Source organism: Sciurus carolinensis, chromosome 1 (genome assembly GCF_902686445.1).
Source record: "Sciurus carolinensis chromosome 1, mSciCar1.2, whole genome shotgun sequence".
NCBI classification, from domain to species: Eukaryota; Metazoa; Chordata; class Mammalia; order Rodentia; family Sciuridae; genus Sciurus; species Sciurus carolinensis.
In genome coordinates this window covers 171,383,436-171,400,147 of record NC_062213.1, presented here as the reverse complement: position 1 = coordinate 171,400,147, position 16,712 = coordinate 171,383,436, and the positions used below count along the sequence as shown (strand labels likewise).

At 43.9% G+C, this 16,712-nt stretch overlaps 1 protein-coding gene across 1 annotated transcript in view; it reads right to left on the bottom strand.

The window, feature by feature from the left end:
- LOC124985227 (BEN domain-containing protein 5) overlaps positions 1-16,712 on the bottom strand; it is a 1,510,890-nt gene that overhangs the window by 92,686 nt on the left and 1,401,492 nt on the right. Inside the window, exon 9 of the mRNA XM_047553797.1 lies at positions 2,451-2,562. Coding sequence (XP_047409753.1) covers positions 2,451-2,562 — 112 coding nt within the window. The remainder of the gene's footprint in view (positions 1-2,450; positions 2,563-16,712) is intronic.

Here is a 16,712-nt window from a genome sequence, read left to right as displayed (position 1 = left end):
TTGTGGGCGAAAGACAACCAAGACAGAAAAAGTGAGGTTGTGAGCATTTAGAAACAAGTCTAGGAGCTGTCCTGGCGGTTCAGCTAGTTCAAGGTTGAGGGACTATGGAGATGCCTACAGCACTGCAGGTCAGCAGAAACGCACTCAATGCTTCCAGGGCAGATGCCTCAGGGCCTGCAGCACTTGCAGCTGGGCACAGCGATCCCTGAAGTCAAAGATGAACTTGTGTCAGATCCAGATCGTGTTTGTTGAGGGTGTGCTATATACCAGAGAACACATAGTTTATCTTCCAAACCAGGACTCTTAAGAGTAAAAGAAGGTGCTATCAAAAAATACTCCAGGACAACAGGTGTCAATCAGAACTGTCCCAGGAAGGCTGAGACTTATAATCATTCTGCTTATGTCACCCTTTGTGCTTTTTAAAAATAATCCCAGATATGCTCTGCTAATCTACTATTATCAGTATTTACTGCTTTAATGTCTATTCCCCCATTATATTGCAAAGGTTAGCGTTTCTTCACTATTAGAACTGCAGTGTCTGGTGTAGAGAAATGTGGTATGTGTTTTTGGAAAGAAGGAAGGAAAGAATGGAGTAAAAGACTGGATGAGGATCAAGCCCCAGGAAGAGATCACAGCCTGTATAGACACCTTGATTGCAGCCTCTGAGACCTCAGCTGAGGACCCACATTCCAGAAAACTACCTATGAGATATAAATCCACGCTGTTTTAAGCCTCCTTCTTACCCCCAAATAATATTGGGGGCTGGGAAGAGACAGAGGGAGTTGGGATCCTGTTCCAGATCAGCTAGACTCCTGCATTAGGTCCCTATGTACCTTCTGGGACTTGAGGCAAAAAGTCGTGGACTTTCAGGAAGAAAATAGTTTATAAAACTAGCCCAGCTTCCAAAGTATACTTATTAGTATCCAACAAGCTCATAGTCAATCTATTCATGCCATAAATAACGTCCTAAAATCTCCGAAACTCAGTTTTGCCTGATCTGTTTTGCAACATGGACAAATGCCCATTTGTTTGGGAGCAAATGTGTAACTTCTAATTGATGACATTGAAGAAGGAAGCCAATACGCTAAAGCTGTAGCCATGTAAGCCCTGACACAGGAGGTGGGCCAGAAAAGGGCCCAGGAGGCCAAAATTCACACCCACAATCAAGAAAACAGTTATTCAATAACCAGGATAACTATATTGTGCCTCAGAATTTAACTTTTTGGTTAATCCTTGTTCTAACATGTGACTTTATTTTTAAGCACACATTTTTGTCTGATCAAAATACATGTTTTCCTTGGTATTATTGGCATCTTCATCAAGAGGAAATAGAAAGGGTTGCACGGTGCACCTCTGAGGCACCTCAACTCTGAGAACTTTGCTGTCATAGCCATCGCCATCTGTCATCTGATAGGATTTAAGGGTCATTAAATCACAGTCATCACAGTTGGAAGTGACTCAGATGTCATTTCACTAGAATGTCTTCCAAACAATTGAGTCTCCTCTATGCACAAGTCTTAACAGAGTGTCATTTGGTTCCAAGTTGAACACTCTGAGTAAGGCAAAGCTCATAGTTCACACACTTATTCCATCCTCAGAAAAGATAAAGTTCTGTTTCTCTATAAACCCCACCTCTTCCTGTGTCCACCACCTGAAAAACTGATTTGTCTCACCCTCTCTTACAGTTCTTTAGAAGAGAATGATTATAGTGTACCTCCCTACTGTCTTCCATTTCTTACAGAAGAGAACTTGACCCTGTGAACAAACTTGGTGTGGACACCATTGTCTGATGCCTGGTTCCCCTTTGTCCTGGAATAGTAGGCCCTGTTCTCTGGGAACAGGTACCACCAGATACCCCCAGGTCAACCATGTGGGTCCTATGAAGCCATCCTGTCTTTACACATATTTGCCTCTTGGGCAGAGTGCTGTGCCTGGAGGTGGACATGTCCTCCAAGCCATGCCAATCATAGACCTTTTGGAACTGGAACTGGAAAATGAAAGCTGGTCTCTGTAGTGGGTAGAAGTGACAGCCACCAGAGGTGACACTTGGCAGTTATTTGCCCTAGGTGTGGAGGAAGCCAGTCTATAGTCTTCAGTTATAATGACATACCCCTGGTACTCTTCTAATAAATTCTCTATTTTGCTTACACCAGTTCAAGTTACATTTCTTTAGCTTGTAACCAAGGTACTTGGAGGAATATGGACGTGCTCTAATACATTCCTTCATTCCACAAGACCACCATTACCAAACCCAATTATTTGTGAGGGGTGGGGGAGATGAAGGGATTGGGAGAAGGTACTTCTAAATTCAGAGAAGAGCAGACCTAGTCCCTCCTTGGTTTTGCCTGTGTATTCTAAATTTGAAGCTCCAAGTGGACTTTCCCAGCACACTTCCCTTTCCCAGATCATACCATGAGGCCAGCAGCAGCTGAGGGCATTCAGTTACTCACAGGGTCGTTGTACATCTGGATGATGAGCTGCTTTACTCCATGTAGGGTCGGGTGGGCCCATGGAGAAGGATCTAGCCAGTGACGATTCAGGTCAAACCCCATCAGAGAGCACCTAAACAATACCCAAAGTAAGGGTCAGTATAGATAGAATCGGCTGAGCTTCTTGCAAGTCAAAATAGTTAGGAGTGGGAACAATGGTTATGTCACTTACCTAGCATTTCTTTCCAAAGACAGTGCTAAGTACTTAACTTGTATTAATTGTTTAAAAAAATTTTTGTTTTATTTTATTTTTTCTAATTAAGTTGTACATGATAGTAGAATGCATTTATACATTTCAATAGATCATATATAAATAGAATGTAATCTCTCATTTTTCTGATTATACTTATTACAGGATCACATTGGTCATGCAGTATTTCAAGTACATGAGGTAATAATGTCTGTTTCACTCTACTATCATTCCTTCCCCCTTACCTCTTCCCCTCCATTCACTCCCCTCTACCTAATATAAAGTAACTCTATCCTCCCCTATTCCCTCCCCCTTATTGTAAACTCACTTCCACTTATCAGAGAAAACATTCGGCCTTTGGTTTTTGGGGTTTGGCTTATTCCTCTTAGCATGATATTCTCTAACTCCACCCATTTACCAGCAAATGCCAGAATTTCATTCCTCTTTAAAACTGAGTAATATTCTATTGTGTGTGTGTGTATATCACACACACACACACACACACACACACACACACACACACATATATATATGTCAATATATATGTCACATTTTCTTTATCCATTCATCTGTTAAAGGGCACCTAGGTTGGTTCCGAAGTTTATTGTAAATTGAGCTGCTATAAACATTGATATGGCTGCATCACTGTAGTATGTTGATTTTAAGTTCTCTGGGTGTAAACCAAGGAGTAGGATAACTGGGTCAAATTGTGGTTCCATTCCAAGTTTTCTGAGGAATCTCCACACTGCTTTCCATAATGGTTGTACCAATTTGCAGCCCACCAGCAATGTATGAACATACCATTTTCCCCACATCCTTGCCAACATTTATGGTTGCTTGTATTCTTGATAATTGGGATTCTGACTGGAGTGAGATGAAATTTGTATTAATTCTTCCAGTGCTATCAACAACCTTTTGATGTTGCTACTATTACAACTCCCACTTCAAAGAAGAAAACAGTCATGGAAATCTTCAAAAATACTTCTGTGGAGCAATCTCACTTTGGTATCCATAGAAAAAAGATCCATAGACACAAGTACATTTTCTACAGTAAACTGAAATGCTCGGGCAAGATCACTGGTGTCCTCATTAGTGCCCCCATTATTCCTTTTCCTCTCATACCTACTGCTAATCTGTTGTCTCCACCTTGAAAATATACCAGCATCTTTTTGTACTTCCATTGATATCACCTTGAGCTTGGACCTCCTTCCATCCCACCTCTAATCCTCCATTTTTCAAGGGTGGTTCTCTTGAAACAGGTCAGATCTCTGCTCTCCTCTGCTCAAGTAGTTCCCTGTTAAATGCAATGTAACAGCCCAAGTCCTCACAGCAGGCTGCAATGTTCCACATGGTTCACCAGCATGATCAAGGGAACATAATTAATGGGTCTTTTATTGGCATCACTTCTCCTAAGAACTAACTAGTAAATACTAGTACTTTATCAAACCTAATCGTTATCTCAAATGGAAATGCTATTATTGTTCCCAATTTCCCATGTGGAAACTGAAGAACAGAGAGGTTTTAAATAGTGTGCTCAATAAAAGCAGTGATAGCCAGGCACAGTGGCTCAAGCCTGTAATCCCAGAGGTGTGGTAGGCTGAGGCAGGAGGATCACAAGTTCAAAGCCAGCCTTAGCAACTTAGTGAGGCCCTAAGCAACTCAGTGAGAGCCTGTCACTAAAAAATACAAAAAAGGGCTGGGGATGTGGCTCAGTGGTTAAGTGCCCCTGGGTTCAATCCCCAGTTATCAAAAACAAAACAAAAGAACAAAAACAAACAAACAAAAGAAGCAGTGATGTCAGGGTTGGTGCTGCCTAAGCAACACATATTTCTTGTGCCCATAACCCTTTACATAACAGTTATCATGTAGCATGTACTTGCTACATGCCAGGTTAAGACCTCTCCATGAATTCTTGTACATTCCTTTTGGAATGGTGTCTAAGTATCTAGCTTTGTAGCCTGGACTCTCCTCCATAGTAGCTCTTGGAGTTGGGATTAAAACTAGATCATCTAGGGACTGGGGTTGTGGCTCAGTGGCGGAGCTCTTGCCTAGCATGTGTGAGGCACTGGGTTTGATTCTCAGCACCACATAGAAATAAATGAATAAAATAAAGGTCTATCAACAACTAAAAAATATTTAATTAAAACAAAAACAAACAAACAAAAAAAACCTAGGTCATCTAAACTCTCAATCCAGGGCTCAATTTTGGATTCCATGAGCCTCTGGGTCTCATCTGAGTTGTCTTCTCCCTCTTGTCTCTGGCTTCAAAGAAATGGTCAGTCCTGAAGGGCATAATCTAAAACTCCTTTGCTTCTCTCCTCCCTCCCCCCTTCAGGAATGCAGCCCCCACACATGCCAGGTCGTAGGCTGTGCTCTAGGGGAACAGGCCTCCAAGGTCCTCAGAGTCTCAACATCTCCTACAGGAAACAGACACCCAGCAAGCAGCTCTTCTGGGAGGAGGCAGAGGAAACAGGGTCTTCACTTTTCTTCTGGTTCCCAACTTTACAAAACAAAGCATAGTGCAGAAGCTAAAGACTTCCAGACTCCCAGAATTTTACACTTGGACTTGGATTTAAGTCCCCAGGGAAGTGTGTGTTTATGTTCTTTCCCTTCCTTTACTCAACACTGGCAGTCAGTCACATGTGTGGATTTGGAGCTGACGGTGACTCCTGCCCAGGGTGCCGGCCTCTTCCTTACCTGATGCCCCTTTCCTCAATGCCCCCTGAGAGAACTTTATTTCCTCATCACTGTGCTGCCACCACCTCAATGAGAACCAAGGAATAATGTGAAAATTTCCAGAATCATCCTTTGGCTCCACCTTGAGATTCTCAGGAGAGTCCTGCCTTCTCTACCTTGCTGGCCCACCCCTGGTAAGGCAGAGGGAAGGTCACTGGGTTCCGGTCTCCTGCTCTGCTACTGGCTTAATAGGTGACTTTGGGCAAGTCCTTTGTTCTCTTGAGGAACGTTTCCCCAACTGCAAATGGAAGAGAGTTGGAGCCCAGGCTGTGTTAGGACTAGACTCTTCCAGTGTTGACTGAATCTGCCTACCCTCCATCCTCAGTGGGGAGGAGCCTGCAAAGCAATGTCCCCCATGTTCCAGGATTTCTGTGAGAGCAGTGATGCCTACACACTAATCTTTCTCTCTGGTCTAAACAGAGAGGTCGCGGATGCTCATCCTCCTGGCAAGTTACTTCTGACCTTGAACTTGAAAGTGGGTCCCTTTTTCATTTGCCATCACAACATAAGTATCTTCTTTGTTACTAAACCCTTTGTAACTAGCATTATAATGGTGTTGTAATGTCACATTATCCCCATTGTATGCAGTCCCATAATTCATTCAGCCATTTCCAAACGGTGGCACATTTATGTTTCAATGCTATGCTATTTTCACAATGCACTGTTGAATACTCTGATCTCTAAAGTTTTTTTTTTTTTCCACATTTCAGCATTTTTTTTTTCTTAAAACAGTTTCCCAGAAGTAGAATTGCTTGGAAGGAGGATTGACTGACTATAAAATCACCCTTTAAAATGATAAATAGTCCTCAATATAGAAGGTTAAAAAAAAAGTAACATCCCCTTCCTATCACTCAAAAAGGAAACCGTTGGCCTTTTGACACAATTCCTACCACCTTTTCTTTCTGAGCTTAGAGCATTAAATACAGTTGTGACTTACATCTAATGAGCATCTACTACACATTCTTTTTATAAATAACTCTATATTATAATTTTTAGATTTTTTAATTTGTTCTTTTTAGTTATACATGACAGTAGAGTATATTTTGGCATATTTATACAAACATGGAGTACATCTTGTTCAAATTAGGATCCCAGTCTTGTGGTTGCATTACCATTTAAAAAAAAAAAAAAAAACCAAAGACCTAGAAGTTTACATAATTTTCCCTGAGGTCACAGAGTCACTCTGAAGGAGAGTTAGAATTTGAACTCAGATCACCTGTTCTGAACATCCAAGATCTCACCAATTGCCTATCTGGTTCTGTTCTCCTCTGACTATACTAAATTATCTTTCACAAAGGAAACATTTAATTAGTGTCTTGATCTACAGATTTACATATGCAGTTCTTAAATATTCTTGTCTGCAATATTACTACTCTTGGGAGTGATTAAGAAAAAACAATGACAGACCCCCAAGGACCCCCTTCACCTGAGCTCTGCTCAGGGTCCTTCAGCTAACACTCAGAGGAGCAGGCTTCAAATCCAGATCTCTCCAGCCTTAATGTCCACACTCTCCTACGGAACAACCAGATTAGGGCAGGCTCTCTGTCTCTGAGAATGTTAAGTAAATTGAGGGGGGTTTAGAAACCAAAGATGAACTAAGAGTTAAATACAGCAATTTGTTACAGGTGCATTGGGACTTTCCATGCATCAAGTACCATAGTAGTGCATCATGTGACTGGGATAGAGCCATTGAGACAAGGTGTTCCCTGACTTCAAGAAACATATAGCCTAACAGGAGAAAGAAGATATGCTCACAGGTTCACATCCATTTATAAGTCAGGACAATGTTTTTAGGTTAAATGAATTAATACACATAACGAACTCAACTTGGCACAGGTTCTGGTACTTGATAATAGCTCAGAATTTTTGTGTTGTTGTTTTATTGTACTTAATTAGTACTTTATGATATGTCCTTTGCGAGTGACATAAACTGTTCATTTTGCACTCCGCAGGAGGCTGGAGTGACAGCAGTGATAAGGCATGATCTCGTATCTCTCCTTCCAGTCTGGGAATCGGCAATCTGAGTTCCAATCCACACTGCTCCCACCTGACCATAGTTAACATTTGCTCCCACCTATCATCGATATTTCCTCATATTCTGTTATTAGATAGGAGTTTGAGTGGGGCAAGTTTGGTCCTCCAATTTACAAGTTAAGAAGGCCATGGCTGTGCCTATCTCCCACCATGGGAGCCAGATGAGTCAATCCCTCCCTTTGGGACCTGGCCATCAGGGCAGCAGCAGGGAACCAGACTCAGGCAACAGACACTCCAGTCCAGGACTTGGAACTAGGCGATGCAAGGCAGTGGGGAGGGTGGTGCAGCAGGCAGTGCTGCCGTGGGACAGAGGTGAATTACTGCTGTCCGCTGTAGTTTTCATGTGTCCCCCAAGGGTTCATGTGTTGGAAACTTAACCCTCAAGTTTGTAACTTAATGGCATTTGGAGGAGGGGCCTTTGAGAGGTAATTAAGATTAGATGTGGTCCTGAGGTTGGGGCTCCATGATGGCAATAGTGGTTTGGTAAGAAGAGAGAGACCCAAAGGGGCATGCTTGCTCTCTTCCCCCATGTCATGCCCTCAGCAGATAACAAGCAGACTCCAATGTCATGCTTTCAAACTTCTCAGAACCACAAGTCTAATAAACTTCTATTCTTTATAAATTAGCCAATCTCAGGTAGGTTGTTGTAGCAACAGAAAACAGACACAGACACTGCCCTTCGGAGCTACTCTGTTAATTGTTTATTTATCAAGTCTCAACTCCAGCTTCTTCTTGGTTCTGTGAACCCCTTCCTATCAATTTATTTTCTGCTTAAGTGACTAAAGACAGTCTTTGTTACTTTATCTGAATGCATTCTTAACCCTATGGCCTTATGGGTTAATTTCTAGAAAACTCCAGGAGGGCTCTATATTATCCACTTTCCAAGGCTGGTCACCAAGCAGAGGGAACCACAGGTCTGAGTGTTATCCACAGACTTCTTCCAACCACCCCGCGAACATCTAAAAATTGGGAAAGGAACATTGTCTTTGATAACAGGACCAAATCATAAACAACTATGTCCTTCCAGATGCTTAGTTATCTGCTTCTCCTCTGCCCTCTGCAACGTCTTGGGCTGGTAAAGGTGTCCTAACTAGCTCAGTACCTCTCCAGGTAGCTTAGCTCATTCTCAGACAGCTCCATTAAGAAATTCTTCCTTCTCTTTAACTAAAATTTAGTCTCTCAGTGACTTCTGCTATCATCTCAGCCTTGTCCTATGAAGTCGCACAGAACAATGAAACTATATTGTGGAGACTGGGGGTTTGGGGACTCATAATTAGGTTTAAGTTTTGGCTGTACTCCTTACCAGATATGTGACCTTTTTAAAATTTCTTTTTTAATACCCCTCTGGGCTTCTGTTTTATCATATGTATAATGAGGATAACAACCCTGACCTTCTGGATCACGTACATGAACTAATGTATGTAAATGGCCCAGCAGAATCCTCACCACAGAGAGAACTTGAATAAATGATAGCAGTGATGATAGTGCCTGTAGTGATAATGGTGGCACTATTAAAATGGTCTAAACTTAAATATCTCCTCCTCCAGGAAGTGGAGGAGGATTTGCACTCCTTCCAAGCGTGGGGCAGGGGCTTTTCCTCTGCTCCTGCAGCAACCACTGCTGGCCATCAGAGTGGCCACTGTAGGAGAGGGAGTAATCATTGAGTCTGTCCTTTCTGCTGAGCCACACCGTTATGGTATCCCTGTGCCTGACAAAGAGCCTAGAGCATGGGAGGTGTTGAAGAAATAGCTATGGAGGATTTTCAGTTGTGTCTGATATACTTCTCAGAACCATCCAGACACACAGGTGGACTCCATTTTTCAAGTGGGTGTGTTAAAACCAGGGAAGGTAAGGCCACATAGCCAATCCACCATAGGGCCCAGATGGATCCTGGCCCTGGGCCCCTGTGGTCATCCCCCTTGGTCATGCTGCTTCCAAGAAATCACTTAAAAAAAAAATATATATATATATATATAAATAAATATATGTATGTAAATAAATATATATAAATATAAATATATATATATATATAAAGTGAGATTCAACACAGAAGGAAAAGTGTTAGAGGTGAGAGATCCAGAAAGATCAACTCCTTGTTCCAGCCTGGTCATGAAAGCCGTGTGAGTGGTGATTCAAAGGCAACCTCAATTCTCCAGGGACCCTAGGGCTCTTTAGAAGCCAAAGCATTTGTGAAACTCTTCAGTGAGTACTGCCTGAACAAGGCATGTCTTTGATTTTTTAAGAATGCTTCTGATGGCGACCAATCTATAAGTAGTTGCATATTTACTGAACAAAACATCTTAGCAAAGATCACGAGCTCTGGCTAGGAGTCAGAGTTCATGATCCACCTCCACTGTCAATGTCATCTTGGGAATGTTATCTGCACTCCTTGGATTCTCTGTTCTTTGTAAAACAAAGCAATTATGCTTCTTGAGGGGGTCTCTTTCTGAATTTTTTATTATGTTATTCTAAAGCATCAATGAAGGCAGCATATATGTCCAATAAAGTTAAAATACAAAGAAAACAAAGTAGTCTAGGGAAAGGGTTGATATGCTTTTAAAAAGAAACATCAACTAGCCAAGGATTACCAATACCTTAATATTAGTTTTATGCCTTTCTTAAAATTTGAGGTATGTGTGGGATACAGATAGGAGTCAAAGCACTAAAGAGCATTCCAGGCAGGGAGTGTGGCACATGCAGAGAAGCAAGAATGTCTAGAAATTTTACTTATTTATAGGCTCCTAGTGTGTTATGCTTGTGTCCCTGACTGTAGGCACTAGGAGGCCAGGGCTGGTGCAAGCTCTTTGGCTTCAGGACCAAGAAATAGCAGTCTAAAGACTGGGAAATGGACAAAATGACCCCAGATAGCAGGCTTTCATTTCTCTGATTGACAGTTTAGAGTCACTAAGTATGACATCCTGGGTCTGTGTATCCTTGGTGCTTTTCCATTATTTATTTTTAAGATGAGTTTTCTGCATGAACTTAAAATCAAGACCTAGCATCTGACAAGAATGGGGCAAGTATTTATGGCACCAATGGAACAAAATATTTGATATAAGAATAATTCTAGAAAATTCAAGTATATGGAGTCCAAATTTACATATAGCTGCATAATAAATAATTTTGTCCTCTTGAGTTAGAGGTACTTTCAAATATCTTTTTTTTTTTTTTTTTCTTCTAAACCGTGAGTCCTATGAGGGCAAGGACAATGTCTAACTCCCTGGAATGGAGTCACCCTTGCTCCAACATTATCTACAATTATCTCCAATTGCAGAGATGGTTCAATGTATCTATTGAATGAATGAATGAGTGAGTGAGTGAGTACAAAAATGCACAAATGCATGAGTCTCAGGTTTGCAAATGGGTCTTTGGCAATTACTTTTAGACTTACAGTCATGCACATTATAATAACATTTTAATCAAAGACCACACATAGAGCATATCACTCAGTGACAATGTGGCCATCTAGGTTTTTGTAGGTACACTCTCTGATTCTCCCACAATGACAAAATCACCTAACAAAGGATTTCTCAGAAAGTAGCCACCTCATTAAGCAATGTAGGAACTATGTTTTATAAAGTATTTAAGCATCTGATAATATTAAACATATTCAAAATAATCAAGTGAGGTAGGTATTATTTATCCTCATTTTATAGATGAACAAATAAAATCTAAGAAGGATTTGACCTTGAGAAGGTCGTTGAACTGCTAGGATCTAGAGCTGCGATTCAAATGTCGTTCTTGTTGATGCCAGGGTGGTTTAGTCGCCCTTTGAGCTCCCTCCTGCGTCAGTGAGATTGTGTGATCTATGAAAGGGACCCCGAGCTACTCATTCGTCTGCTCTTCCTGTCCTCTTCTCTTCCTGCTTTGCCCAGTGGCAGAGATACAATGGTCCCAGAGAATGTTATTCAAATAGCAAATAAATAGCTCCAACCTGGGAAGGGCATTGTGTCTCATCCCTGTTGCAGTAATGGCAGCCAGAACGAGAGCAATGATTTCAATTCCCCTCCTTATGATTTCCTTTTCATCTGTTCTAAAGGATAGAGAAAAAGGCAGTTTGGCGGCTCCAGATCAATCTCGCCCTGAGCACCGTGAGGCTGCATACTCCCAGGAGCCTTGGCATTGACAAGCAGAGATGTATGGGGCATGCGTGCAGTTGTCCCCTGAACACAGCAGTTTCTCAGCATTACCAATGAGCTGTATTGGATTAAGTATATTTGCACCAAAAGCAAAATAAATATTGCTTTATTTAATGCCACAAAAAGGTTGGGATTCAATTGCCCTTGGCCTGAGGCACCTTCCAGCTCTATTGATTGGCCAGTGTCAGAATGCCAGACAATCTGTCATCAACAGCCTCTGCAAAGTGCCCAGCAGGTGGGTTGAGCTCTGCTGTGGTGTAGATGGAGGCAGTGCCCTTTGTCCCAAACACAAGGGGTGATCATAACACAGTCACCCCTCCTCACCAGCATCCTGAGAGATTTAAAGCATTTGCCTCACATCCCTCCTTAGATCATCACAACAGGGAGATCTCCATGAGCACACTGTGAATAAAGAGAGGAGGATATGTAAGAACACCAGCTTCACAGTCTGGGCCTGAGTTCGAGTCTCAAATCTGCCACCAAATAGCTTTGTGACTTTGGACAAATTCATCACTTTTGCTCAAAGACCTTCAAATGGCTATTAGGGCAGAGACTGAATCTCCTTCACTCCCGCCGAGTCTTTGATGACTGCTCAGTGACTGGTACATGGTTGAGGCTCAGGTGAAATGCACAGAGGTTCAGAGGGTTAAGGAATTTGTCCATGACTCAGCAAGAAGTGGGAGACTTGAACCCAGTCTGCTGGCTCTAAGCTCACACACTTCACCCGCATTCTGCTCTCTCTTAGTCCTAGGAGTTCAGGCCAAGTCTGAGAGAGGACTGTCGCTCCTGTGCAGCAGGGAGTGGATGCAAATGCATTTAAATAGGGAAACTAAGTCTCAAATGAAGGGCGAGCATGAAAGGTACCTGTAGGCAAATTGATGAAATGCTGCCCTCACCACGCTGAACAGCTACAAATAGGTGCCCCTTCTGGGTAGGTGAATATAAAATGATGCCACTTTCTCCAGCCAGACTGTGGCTTGGGAGCAGACACGTCCTCCATCGGCTCCTTGACCAAGAACCTTTGCGCAGGGAGCAAACTGCCTGTCCCTGCAAGGCCCCTCTGGTTGGCAGCAAAGCCAGGATCAGCACTAGGTTTCCTGTCTCCAAGACTCAGCGAGACCTTCACCCTTTAATGGTGACTTTTTTGGCAAGGTGGTAGGATCAGAGGGAGTGCTCACACCTGAAGAAGGAGCATCTCCAACTCCACTCTCCCAGCAATATCCCTAGCAGGCAAAGAGAAGTTTTGATGGGGTGCCTTCTCCCTGCGCAGGACAAGCACTGCAGGGGTCCATCCTTCCTCCCTCCCATCTCCTGCTTGGCAGCAACAAGCGCTGGCCTGCCAGGGCAGGGGATGTTGTCCTGCCATGCAACTCAACACCTGGAGAGACTCATTGAGTGCAATCCTCACACTTCATAAAGGGGACGCTGAGACCAGGAAGGCAGAGGAACTTGCCACAGTCACACAGCTATGTAAGGTTAGGGTTGGAAGTCCATTCCAAAAACAAGGGGTTATATTTCTCTCCATAAGAACATTAACAGGAATTTGTTCTTTTTCAAAAGGTCTAAGGGAGGACATTTTCTAAAGGAGCTCATTGACCCTCAGAGCTGGAAATTAGCTATTGCAACATCTTAGGTTCAAAAAAAGGGCAGAAGGGTATCAAGGGGGAAGAAGTCCTTTATGTCTTCCCAAGATCTGGGAGCTAGAAAGCCCCTCACCCATCTGAGAACAAGGAGCTCTGAGAACAAAGAGGCTGAGAATGGTTGTAAGTTCTAGTGTGGCCTCTGGAGTCACGCCGCCCAGATAAAATCCTGGCTCAGCGGCATGGTATCTTTGTGGCTGGACTTCTCTGTGTCTCAGCCCTAATCTGAAAAGTGGGGAGTTTGCCATGCGCAGAGGGTTGCTTTGAGAACTAAATGAGATTGTACCTGGAAAACGCTGAGGACACTGCCTAGTTTGAGATGAGCACTACACATGCTAGCTGCTCCTATGGCCCGATGGTGGTAGAATGTTCAGGGTCCTCCACTATCTAGTGCCCACTTATCCCTACACTACTTACACCGTGTCACAGCTCTGTGCAGCATGGAAAGTGAGTACGTCAGAGGGCTTCTGAGCTAATTGCACAAAGGTGCCCCTCCCGTGGGCTGATGCAATTTTACTGAGTCTCCAGACTTGCTAAGCCTGGGCTGCGCCTCAACCTCCACCACCCTATTAGCTGGTGACTCTATGATGGATGCATTATACGCTGTCGGGGGCTGCAGCCCTGATCACACAAGCACCAGCCACTCCAGTCATACTGCGTTCTCCAAGGATCCCCACCACTCAAGGCTCAAGCAGCAAGGCTCAGCAGCTTGAGCTCTAAGATTCTGGGTTTAACTCCTCGATCTCCTACTATTAACAGTGGGACCTGGGGCAAACAAAGTAACCGCCCTGTGTGCAGCTGCAAAATTAGGATAATATTAGGACCTACCTCATAGAGTCACGTGGTTGTTGGGCAAACTCCCTGTTGCTCTCCATACCAGTGGGCACTTCAGTCTTCCTCTCTACTCCCTTGCTACCCCTTTCCTGAGGAAGGGAGTGGACCTTATCTGATCGGTCCACTGGAGAAAAAGAGCAGAGCCTGTTGGGCCTCACTCTTCTTGTCATGTATTTTCTGGATCTGGAGCCCTGAAGGGAAGGTCCATTCTGGCCTTCTCTCTGCCACTAGGTGTGATTTGTCCAGGCAGCTCATTTCCTGCTCTGCTTTTGGCTGGTGGGGAAGCTAAGTTTTGGAGTGAAGTAAAAAGGAGGCCAATTTTGGCTATGGAAATTGGTCATGCCCTCCAAACCCTGCTTTTATTAATAATAAAACTAATATTTTGACCTCTACTTTTCTGACCCCTGGATCTCCTAAAATGGTAATAGGGTGAATGGAAGCAGGAATGTGATATCGCCCTTAAATCTCTGGTGGATTAACACATATAAAACGCTTGAACAGTGTCTGGCAGCTTGTATAAGTTGATGAATGCTTTGTATTATTATCAATATTGCTATTTAATATTATTATTCCTCTGGTCTAGAACATGTTACTATTCTATTCCTCCGGTCAACTCGCACTCTCTACTTGAGACTCCTCTCACAATATCGCCTTCAGGACATTTTCTCTGCCTCTCCCCGCCAACACTCTTGGCTGTATTAGGAGGGCCTCTGTGTCTCCACAGTCCCGAAGCCCCTGGCCTCCTTCACCAGAGCAGTTGTCTCCCCTCTGGACTGTGAGACAAGCCCAGTGCCAAGCCCACCTTGTGTTCCCAGCACGTGGTACAAAATAGATGCTGGGTGAATGTTTGAGGGAAGGAAGGGAAGGAAGAGGAAAAATAGAAGACAGGAAGGAAATTATTTAGTTGGAAGCCTTCTTAGGCAGAGGCAGAGGCAGAGTGCCAGCAAAAGCCAGAGGTAAATAAGAGCAGGCTGGCTTATGCCAGTGGAAAGGGCCCAGGGAGGACTTGGGGGAAGCGGCAAGGCAGACAGTGGGAAATGAAGCTCAGTGACACTGCCCCAGCCTTGAGTCCCAGGCTAAAGAATATAGGTTCCTCCTGACGGGCAGCGAGGTGCCCCTGAGGACTTTACACTGGGAACCAGCACTATTCAAGCAGTGGTTTTGGAACCAAGGCCCACGATGTTGGAGTTCTTGATTCTTCCACAGTGTTTCGCTCCGCCAGTCTCCCTGGTCACTCATTCTGGGTTACAGTCTCCTCAGAGGCCTGTCTTCATTGCAGAATCAATTATTAAAATCAACTTGCTATCAACTCTAACTTTGAAATTCTATTCAGTTTCTTGCAGGGACAGAGATGGGGCACTGCCTCCACAGACGTCTAGCCATCTGGCCTTTTCCATGGAACCTGGCTGGGAAGCTCATTTGAATAATTGGTTTTGGCGGTGTGCACTTGTGGGTTAGACACCTGATTACACTGCCAGCCCTGATGTCCTTTCAGCCTCTATAGAAACATCACTCAGGTTACATAAAGCTGGAGAGTCTCTGGGAGGTAAGGGTCTATTTGGCCCCTGCTGTCACTCAGGCTGCATCTAAACTAACTATGAGGCTCACTCACTGTGTGACCTTGAACAAGTTACTTAGCCTCTCTGTGACTCATTTTTTTCTTAGTTCAAAGAAGGAGAGGATTCTTGCTCTGCCTGTGCCAGGCTTCTCAAAAGGCTGTAAGAGAAGATGGGGGAATTGCAACTTAACGGAAATGCTAGTGGAAAGATTTAGTTGGGATTTAGGTAGAGAAGAACTCAAGGTCATAGAGCAATGTACATGTGGGCTGTAACAGGAGTATGGTCCCCAGGATGAGGCTTGTGACAGCCCCTTTCCACTATTCCACTACTCAGTTCTACAGATGGAGGGAATTCATCTGTGAAATAAGAATATTGATAAAATTGTGCTAAAATTTAAACGAAAAAATAAATGCAAATGCCTAGAACAGCGCCAGGCACAGAAGGTTCAATAAATGTTAGCTATCATCATTGCCGTCATCATCACCAAAATCGTTCAGTCCCGGACACCAGGTCTCAAAGACAGACAATGACAAACATCTGGAGCACATTCAGAGGACAGCAGGACGGAGGGAGAGGAATGGATACGAGTTCACGTATGGAAAGTTGGAAGTCTTTGGGGATGTTCAGCCTGGACAACAGGAGCTGGCATGGCTCTAGCGAGCGGGGAAGAATGAGGACAGACAATCTCAGGGTTTCCTGGGGGCATGTCACAGCCCTCTGGTTGTTCCTCTCCAGGCACACAATGGCTGCCGTATAGAAGATGCGCTGGACTCCGGGGCTCCTTCGCAGAGCAGAGGGAGTCAATCTGGCAGGCGCAGCCTGAACTCTCTAACAGCTGGAGGGGCAACAGCACAGCATGATGCGTTGGGAACCACCATGCCTGGAGATGAACCACCAGAGGGGCATGACTGGCCCTCCGGGAGGCTCTGAGGGGCTCTCTAGGCATCCCTCCAAGATGCTGTGGGGGGGCATTTGGGGCTGGGGGTAAGTGGCTGGGCAGAGAAAGAGGCCCAGCATGAGGAGGGGATACCAGGACTCTCAGTGGGGCAATACTTGCTGTGGATCTTTGTTTTTCAATTCTTGCTTGATAA